The sequence below is a fragment of the Phoenix dactylifera genome, unplaced genomic scaffold, assembly GCF_009389715.1.
Source record: "Phoenix dactylifera cultivar Barhee BC4 unplaced genomic scaffold, palm_55x_up_171113_PBpolish2nd_filt_p 000397F, whole genome shotgun sequence".
NCBI lineage: Eukaryota > Viridiplantae > Streptophyta > Magnoliopsida > Arecales > Arecaceae > Phoenix > Phoenix dactylifera.
This window is the reverse complement of record NW_024067841.1, coordinates 283,780-293,347: the sequence shown is the minus strand read 5'-3', so window position 1 is coordinate 293,347 and position 9,568 is coordinate 283,780. Positions and strand designations below refer to the sequence as shown.

General features: G+C 44.6%; 2 protein-coding genes across 2 annotated transcripts; both read right to left on the bottom strand.

The window, feature by feature from the left end:
* Window positions 1-15: 15 nt before the first annotated feature.
* LOC103718492 (uncharacterized protein PAM68-like) lies at window positions 16-823 on the bottom strand. The gene has a single exon (XM_008807348.4). It carries the CDS (start codon window positions 731-733, stop codon window positions 185-187), a length of 549 nt encoding a protein of 182 aa, XP_008805570.2. The 5' UTR covers window positions 734-823; the 3' UTR covers window positions 16-184.
* Window positions 824-2,952: 2,129 nt separating this feature from the next.
* LOC103697217 (1-aminocyclopropane-1-carboxylate synthase-like) lies at window positions 2,953-6,187 on the bottom strand. Its single transcript, XM_039118702.1, has 4 exons — window positions 5,945-6,187; window positions 5,358-5,489; window positions 4,900-5,060; window positions 2,953-4,491 (listed from the first exon to the last, which is right to left on the bottom strand). Exons 1-4 carry the CDS (start codon window positions 6,110-6,112, stop codon window positions 3,504-3,506), a joined length of 1,449 nt encoding a protein of 482 aa, XP_038974630.1. The 5' UTR covers window positions 6,113-6,187; the 3' UTR covers window positions 2,953-3,503.
* Window positions 6,188-9,568: the final 3,381 nt, after the last annotated feature.

Sequence of the window (9,568 nt, the reverse complement as noted above, 5' to 3'; positions counted from 1 at the left end):
TTTTCTCTTGCCAGCTGGGATCATAAAAACTTCCGGGGAGTAGTAGCATTCATATTTTAGGTTTCTTCTTTAACTCCTAGTCCATTTCAGTTGAGCCTACAAGCTCTGTAAAGGAGCAAGCATAGAAGAGAACCTTCAGCACTACAAGCATAAACTTGGAATCACAATATTTTACATCAAAAATCTATCTCTTGTCATCTTCTTCTTTCCACAGCTCAGGCCAGTTCTTCTTGGCTTCCTCCCATCCTAGAAGGGAACCCTCCTTGTTGTGATCCCAGCTGGTGGTCAGAGTAGCATAAGCAATGCCCATCGCCGACGTCCCGAAAGAGAGTAGGATGGTGAGGAACGGCAGCCATCCAGGCACCTCCCATAGGTTGCCTTTCTTGAGCAAACTTAGCACGTACAACAGGCCAATGCCCAATGCCATTGGGGTCCCGACAGAGAACAGCATACGACGTATCATTCTATCGAACACATCTGGGGGTATCTCGTCATCTCCATCATTCGGAGCGTTGTTGTTGATATCAGCTTTTTCTAGCCTTCTGTTCTTATCTGAGACTGTTATTCCGAATCCTCTGCCTTGGGCTTGCGACTCTTTAGCTCTTTTCTTTGAGAGTAGCGTATGGACAGGACTTGTGGGACGGATGGGAACTGGGCTTCTATTCATCCATGAAGAAGCTCTTGTGATGTGGGGAGGCGATGGCAGTGCCACTTGGTGAAGCAGAGTCTCCATGGCTTGCCCAAAAGCTCTTGCTTTTGGTGCCACTTTATGTGGCTTTTGGTGCCATTCCTCGCTTGGAAGTAAATCTTATCCGGAACGGATGGGTGGCAGTGCCCGACTCTTACCGGATTTAATATAACCCCACTGATATTTTGAGGGGTCGGTCCCATCTGAAAGTCATATAATGCTCTTATAGAAAACAGCTTTCTTGTACCGTCTTGGAACCCTAATTTGTGTGCTGTCTTTTGGTAGAATGTGCTCCATCTATGTCTCTAAATGGCTTTTTAAGTACACCACTATTGGAAGAGAAATCAATTGATTCAATTGTTTAAACACGGTCCGAATCCTAGATTTCAATAGTAGAGATTTCAAACCTAGTTGTTTGACTGATTTGTACTCCTGGGAGGGTTGCCAACCAGGCTTAGCTGAGCTAGCTGGCATCTTGGTTGGAGAAAGTGGGGGCAAAAGGAGACAGGAAGATCAGTGTGAAGAATCCGCGTGGTGCTTCAATCTGTCAGTCTTAAGGTTCTCACGATGAGCACGCATCCTCTGCGTACGGTACCTAGAATCCTGTACGGCCATAAATAACCATCCTCAAAACATGGATTCAACTAAGACAGTTCATGGGCATAGGCTTGATGGTTCATCCTTTGATGGTGGTCAACGTTCCATGATATATAGTTTTGCTTTCCAATAACACAATCTATTTAGGCCTCGTTTGGTTTTCAAAAAAAAAAAAAATCGAAATATTTTTTTTCTAAAAAATGATTCCTAAAAGTATAATGCCTGAAAAAAATGATTTTGGCATGTTGGTTGAACATCTACATTCATGAAATTACCACTCCAATCACATGCCTGCATTCCTGTGGTCCAATCATCGAGATGAGCAGACAATGGATGGAGCCCATGGGAATGCATGCATGTGATCGGTGTGGTGCACCGTCATGCACATGGCGCCATGTGGTTGGTGTGTGTGTGAGAGGGGGGGACGAAATGTTCAATATCATGAGCACAAGCATTGACTACTGGCGAGGCTTAAGAAGATTGCAGAGAATCTTGGACAATATCTTTCTCTCTCTTTTGTTCGGGAGAGAAAATCTGACCATGTCCATGTGAGGTTTATGGCAGACGCTGCCCGCTGCAGTTGATGAAAATAAACCAGTACAAGAAATACCAAATGACAACATCAATTTCAAAGAAGATCAACGGTATTGTCTAGTTTTGAATTTATGATGACACAACAGTATCTTATAAGATTACAACTTTTTTAACTATCATCGAGAACTAAAGGGACGTTCAGAAATAGCGACGAGCTTGCCCACGAGTCCTTTTCAAGTGAGTTATAGATAAGTTTTGGATGATGAGTAGTTTCACAAGTTCAAGTTGAAGGATTTAAGTTAGAGCAGTCGCCTTGGAACAGATACTATATCTTCTTCTGGAGGTTAATATTAGAACAATTGAGGGTAGGTATTGTTGGAAAGGTAGAATGGTGATAAGGTTCAATAGAAAGTTCCCAAAAGACTTTACCAAATAGCTTTAAAAAAGAGCACGAATTTTTTGCGGTGCATGGTTTGCATCATAAAATTCAGTGCAATGCTCGATGGCCGCTATCAAAAGATGGACAACCATCAAACAAAATACTCTTATGTGTCATATATGGCATGCTTTATTTGATGGCCTTCATCTTCTAATGGCGGCCATTGTGCGCTACACCAAGTTTTGTGGTGCAAGCAATGCAAGGATCCTCGGGCTTGGAAAAACATAAGGAGTCTAAACTTTATAGATGCTGTAAAGTAATCCACTAAGCTTTTTCTTCGCGACTATTAGAAAGGTTGGGTTTTTGGATCGTTCAAGACATCGGAGAGTTCTATTTGAGCACATACTTTATGAAAGCTCTCCAACGTGGCCAATGCTTTTGGGTTGCAATTCTTAGCATTTATTATTATTATTTGAGGCAAGCAAAAAATTTCCACGGAGCAGGATAAGAAGTCGAAACATATAAAACTTCTGCTGCAGTGCTATGACGTTTGAGTCTTCTATTGTTATCTTTTTTGGAAGGGGAGTCTTCTATTCTTATCAATTGCAGAGTAGGTTTCTTAATTGTTGACCGTTTTCCTCTTGTGACTTCCACGGTTCTTTTTTTTTTATCCTTTTGAGGAACCAAGAAGATTTGATTGGGATTGGGTGCTACTTTTTCTCCATCTCCAGTCCATGGTTCATTCCAAGTCAAATTTTAAAACATGGGTCAACACGATCCTTTTCACCATTACAGAGAAAACAGAGAGCCAAGGAATTTCTTTTCCTCCGTATTTTCTAACATATTCCTTGTAGAATTAAAAAATACATATTCCAGTAGTTTTACTCAAAAAAAAAGTTACAATTTTTCTTGATAAAGGAAAGGAGGAAAGAACGATACATATTTCTTGAAAGAACCCGTTGCGGCTCTAATAATCAAAAAATATTTATCCATCTTATTTTCTAATAACCAATAATTACTATGATGTGCCTTTCATCTTCCTTTTCCTTTTTTGCTGCCAATTTTCCCCCGTGCGCGTGGTGATCGATCGGGACACCCGGTTAACCCGTTTTTTGATCAGATCTGCCAAATTGTCTTGGGCTTTCATTGGGCTCGTGCGCACGTAGGCTTCGTCTATTTTCAATGTGAGACTAAAAAAAATATACAAGAGAAAAAAAAGAATAGGCTTAGAATTTTGAAATACTCTAACAATTGGCGGAAGAACAGTCCTTGGTGCCTTCATCCTCCACAACACTAGCTATACTACTAAGCTGGAGTGGTGGCTCGAACAACAGGAGAGTGCGGTGACAATAAGCTTGGGGTCATGGGGGTCATGGGGGTCATGGTGGTCATGCCCTCAAACCTCCGAGGAAAGCTTAAGCGAAGCCCATTCTGCCACCTCTTCTTTTTCGCCCGGCGCATAAATGACTTGAACCTTTGAAGGGCAACTTCCATGGTCTCGTCATCTATGTTGGCAAAGCATACCCTAAACCACCCAGGTTCACTGCAATGAAATGAGGAACCGGGCGACACATTGAGCTTCATATCGTCAATTATCCTGCGCCACAGCTCGAGTTCTCCTTCAACTGTGGATTCCTTGAGAAGCATTTTCAAGTTCATCCAGCAGAACAGCCCGGCGTTGCTCTCCAAACACTGGATTCCCTCTTGCGCAAGCCGAGAAGTGAAGATCTCGTGCCTCTTCGATAGCCTCCTCCTGCTCTCTGCTATCAACTCGGTTGTGAATTCATCATCTGATAGCATGGAGGCAAGCAGGTATTGTGTTTGTGAGGAGACTAGTCCAAAGCTCGACATCCTACGAGCGCAGCGAACCACTGTATCATTGTAGGAGTAGACCACGCCAACCCTGAATCCAGGGAGGCCGAGGACCTTGGAGAGGCTGTAGGTGATGTGGATGAGGCTTTGGTCACAATTAGGATCCTCTTCGAGTATCTTGGAGACGCCAACGAATCTGGGCTCGCTGAAGACGGTCCCTGCGAAAATCTCATCGCAGATTAGGTGGATCCTCTTGGCATTGATGAAGCTGACCAAGGTTCTTAGTGTTTTTTTGTCCAAGGTTGTCCCCAGTGGATTTGATGGGTTGGTTACTAAGACCCCTTTAACTCTAATATTCGCCTGCTGGGCTTTCTCATAAGCAGATTCAAGTGCGGACTGGGTGATTTTGAAATGATTGGTGCTCTCGCAGTGAATTGGAAAGAGCTGGATTCCTGTTCTCCACCTGAGGTCTCGATCGAATCTGAACATGATACATGAATTGTAAGTTTAGCTTTATATATTGTTGTGCAAATAATGAATATAAGATGATTGAGTTTCAAGATACCATTTGCGAGTAGGTTTTAGATATGCAGTGTATAGACTTGCAAAATGTTCAAACCTCTCCACAAATATGGCTACGTTAAATATAAATGAGGTTTTAGTAATACCGCTTTCGTCCATATATATATAAGAAGAAAAAAGGATAACCAGAAATATTTTTGTTGAATTTTCATTTGTTATTAGACTCGTAAACCAGAATGTCTTGGTATCTACCATATCATCAGCCTTGGAAGATTTCCATTTAGAAGAAAAAAAAGAAGTAGGATTATGTCGTGTTTGTGATAGACATCAAAACTTAAATATATATAGAGGAGCTTATACGACATACGCTGGATAATATGGCGTTGGAACAAGGAATGCTTCGCCAGGGTCAGCCAAACAAAAGGCCAATATTTCGGCAGCCCCGGTAGCTCCACCGCTCATCACTATCCTCGCAGGGTCAAAATTGATTCCTTCTCCTCTCACTTTCCCCATGAACTTGGCAATGGCCTGCAAGTTTCGACAAATCACATCGATTAGTCATTTCGCATTACAACCACAAAGCAACAACAATTACTAACTTTTACGGACAAGACCACCATTAAATCACTATCAAGATTTCAATCATCGTAGGAGTACTCTTAAGACAATTTTTGGTTTTTATGCTGGATAACTCCATTGAAAACTTCCGAAGCTAAAACCTTTTGCAAGGACTCGATGCATCTTTGCAAACTTGACGACATCATTCATGACAAGATAAGCAAATCATTATGCTAGCAATAAAAAAGCTGCGCTTTTGTTAATTACCTCTCTGAATTCAGGCAGGCCGTGGTAATCCTGGAAATTTGCGATCGCTTTGAATTCTGAAACTCCCGCTTCAGTGCAAATGGAGGCCCTCTGGTTCTTCTTAATCCACTCTTGCATCAAATCCAGGCAAAGCTGAAAAGTAAATAAATAAAAAAAAACACCTATGAGTAGGACACCCGAAGATTACTTTGAGATTATCGAACAGAGACCCTAAGTAACAGAAGAATGTGCAACAACTGCTACTTGGATTGGGGTTCGGGTTGCATATTGTTTTTTTTTTTTTTTTGCGACGTCAACCGTTAGATGTCAAAGTATTCCAACCTCTTTCTTCAAGCAAAGATCCTGAAGCGGGCTTTGTGTGATCCAACGGTTCACGTGGCGGAAGAAGGTGAATCATTCTTTCGTGCGAAAGATACAACCCGAACACTGGATGGGTGCTTCTTGTACTCCTATAGAGCATAGTCCGCAGCATATGAGAATATGGATATGCTCTGCAACTAAGTGGGTGGATGGTGTTGGTTTTGCGATTGTGATTGAAATTACGTACAGCGAGGTATCGAGATGACTGCTGCTGGATATGTTCTTACCTGGTTTTCGGCTAGACCCATTTGAATGACTCCCTCTGGGTTTTCGGTAGGATGGAATGGATCGCTATCGTAAGCCTTCCACCCGTCGAAGTAAGACGATTTCTCGCCGTGGCCATCATTGGTTGCCATCTTCGAAAGAAGTGGATAGTTTGGTGCATCGAACTCCATCACTAAAACTCAAATGTGTGAATGTGTAATGAATGTGAGAAACAGAGCGCGAGACTTGAGAATTTTGGAGTTTGTGCATATGGTCGGGCGGGAAAGGAATTTATAGGGCTCAGAAGCAAAGACTCTTTTAACTTTGAAATCCTACACGTGGACCAGAGAATGTTTGGGCTCAACCAAGGGACCCGTCACCCTTGAGAGTCGGGTCTGCCTTAAAATGGAAAACGTGAGAGGGCGTGGAATTTACGTGAATAACAGCAAACAAATCGTACGATGCCGGCTGCGTTTTCAAAAGCCTAGTCGCAATCGTAACCAGGAAACAAAGAAATCCGGGATGGGAGAAGCTTCGTGCGAAGCGAGCGAGGCGGAGAACACGGAATTCTGAGGAGGGCGCTGACGATAGAAGGGAGACTGCGCCTCCTTGGTGGGGACCGCGCACTGGTGGTGTTTTGAGGTGTTGATTCTGTGGGAAGGTTAATCTCACCACTATTTTTCTTTCTTGTCTTTTTTTAGTACAGCTCTCACCACTGATTTCGTGGAAGAGTGCAGAAGAGGTTTTGTTGCCTACAACTCGAAGTTATGCAGCTGGTGAAATTATTGCTAAGAAGGGATGGCCGGTGGCTGGAACTGCTTCGTGTGGATGCCGTCCTTCTATTAAAAGCATCTGCTGGATATTGAAAACTCGAACATTTCTGCAAGCGATCCTTCTATTAAAACATTTCTTCTCGTGGATGGCCGGTAGCTCTGTTCTCAGGAGTTCGTGCGACCACTGTTCTAACATTTCTGCAAGCGATCCTTTATTTACTAATTAACTCGCCTGCTTTTAATAAAATTTGAGTGGCGCTTAGCTTCCCTTTTAAAAAGAAACTCGAACTTACGCATAATTCCTCGGTCACGCTCCCGTTAAAACTATGCCTGGAAAACCAAGACGGCAGTTCGGTTGTATAAACCTGTCTATTAGTATGCAGACTCCGCTGTAGTCGCCCGAGTCATATTCCTTCATGTGAATGTGCCTTCCTACAGGCGAAACGCTAGGATAGCATTTATTTCTAAAGCACGCATGGGCGAGGAATAGTTATGTCAACGCTACCCAGAAAAATTGTGATAAACTTCTCTTATATCATAAAGCAATTATCCATGCTTACATTTTTTCTTTTGCGAAAAAAAAGAATCTCCGACCAACATCATTCTACAAATTACAGGACAAATAGGATTAATTTATGGCACATCTACGCTAAGTAGCATAACTTTTTCTATTCTAATTCTTCTTATTCTACAAACAAAGGCAACTTGAAGTCATGGATGCTTTGATAATTACCTATCATATCTAAAAATCCATGTGTTTAAATAGATGGGGGCAACACGATTAGTAAGTGGAAGCATGAGAATTTTGATAGGCAAGAAGAATCGGTAGGCTCTAATACCATGTTCTGATCCGATCTAAAAACTCGGACCTTTAGATGGATAGGCTCAATAGTATATAAATGCCACAAGAATTGTTAGCCTATCCAATATGAGATTATTATTCCTCAACACCTCTCTCATGTGTAGAGTCGGAGAGACAGAATCCAAAAAGAGTTAAGATCCTATCTAAAAATGGAAGAATGGATTAGTAGGCATGTTAACGAGGCGAGCTGCTCGGGCTCGGCCTGGTAAAAGCTTGGCTCGAGCTCAGCTCGTTAGTCGAATGAGCCCGAGCCCGAGCCCGAGCAGCTCACGAGCCCAAACGGAGCTCGTGACATAACACGACCAAATGAGGGGGCGGCTTCGGGATCCGACAGTCGAGATCGCGCCATCGACAGAACCGTGGGCGGTCAGATCTGGATCTTACTACATGGAAACCCTGCATCCAACGATTCCAACATAAGGGCCAAGGCCCTCCCTCTCGTTCGCGTCCATGACTTGCCCTTCCGTTCTTGTTATCATCTCTCTCATCCTCTCTATTCTCCTCCTCGTCCCCTGCCAAGCCCGATCCACCTCCAAAACCGGCGGCGGCCTTCCATTATTAGAAAAGGAGGAGGAAGACGCCGTCATCAAGGAAGAAGAGGCGCATCAGCGGACAGAGTGCGAAGGATGATGGATCCACATCCACGACATCCCGCCGCTGTTCAACACCAACCTCCTCCAATCCTGCAATGCCTTCCCCCTCTACTACGACAGCAACTTCTGCCCCTATCCCTATCTCACCAACCACGGCCTCGCCCCCCGCACCCACAACTGCTCCCGGAGCTGGTACCACACCGACCCCCACATGCTTGAGCCCTTCTTCCACCGCCGCTTCCTTGAGTACCCCTGCCTCAACCCCGTACTACGCCACCCTTGACGCCCTCCCTCTCCTCTACCATCTGCCCCTTTTCAACTCTAGTGCCCTCCACGGCCGCGACCTCGCCGATTTCCTCCGCTGCGACCGCCTGGCCATCTGGGGTCGGCGCGGCGGCCATGACCACTTCCTCGTCCTCACCCACCTCGCCTCGGATTTCTCTCAAGACCCCGACGCCGAACCCCCGCTAGGCACCTCCTTCCTCCATCTCTCCAACTTTTTGACCTCACCGTCCTCTCCCTCTGGGGGTACCAAACTCTGTATTGGGCTTGAGCTCGGGCTTGAGTTCGTAATTGAAACGAGCTTTACGAGCTCAAGTCCGAGCCTTTGCTTTGCCAAGCAAGCCCAAGCTCGAGCCCTTGCTTTGCCAAGCAAGCCCGAGCTCGAGCCCAATATAGAGCTCGGTACTGAGCTCGAGCCCGAGCTTCTGTGAGCCCAATACAGAGCTCGGTACCGAGCTCAAGCCCGAGCTTCTGTGAAACGAGCCAAGTCCAAGCCTGGTGAGGCTCGGGCTCGGCTCGGCTTGGCTCGTTAACAGGCTTATGGATTAGTAAGAATATGATCTGATAGAGATTAAGATTTATAAAATATGATCTGATAGAGATTAAGCCTGGTGAGCCAAGTCCAAATGATCAAGTTTGCTCACAAATACAATATCCCATTTGGGGTGGAGTTAGTGTCGGATCTTACGGACTACACAAAGACATGACGAGCTTTGCATACGAATTTCCAGGGCAACGCAATGATGTTGCATGCACAGCGGCAGCAGCGGTAGTCGGTGTTTTTTTTTTAGTACAATGGTGCCTCACAGCATACGTACATGAGTGCAGCAAACAAAATCTAAAAAGAGAAACCGACAGAGAGGAGCAAACGCTTGGTTCTCCCAAAGGAACCCTCTAGAATGTTAAGCCGTGAAGAAGGCCACCTAGTTGGCTGCACTGTTCACCTCTCGGTAGACATGGGAGACCTGAAAAGAGCCACATCCTCATGCTAGTCTCTGAATATTGTAGAGCAGTGACTGCCCGCCCGTCTCATAGAGGACAGGAGTCATCAATGATAAGTGCATGGGGACCAACCCATGGCGCTGAACAAGATGGTATGGTCTTCTCCGTATAGCTGATAGCTAATCTAATGTTGAC

Bases quoted from the DNA above. Each gene is read 5' to 3' on its own strand.
- LOC103718492 (XM_008807348.4), bottom strand. From the start codon at position 733: ATGGAGACTCTGCTTCACCAAGTGGCACTGCCATCGCCTCCCCACATC.
- LOC103697217 (XM_039118702.1), bottom strand. From the start codon at position 6,112: ATGGAGTTCGATGCACCAAACTATCCACTTCTTTCGAAGATGGCAACC. The intron at 5,061-5,357 runs GTAATTAACAAA...CGAAACTTGCAG, and splicing joins GCCTGCCTGAATTCAGAGAG to GCCATTGCCAAGTTCATGGG. The intron at 4,492-4,899 runs GTATGTCGTATA...TATCATGTTCAG, and splicing joins CCAACGCCATATTATCCAGC to ATTCGATCGAGACCTCAGGT.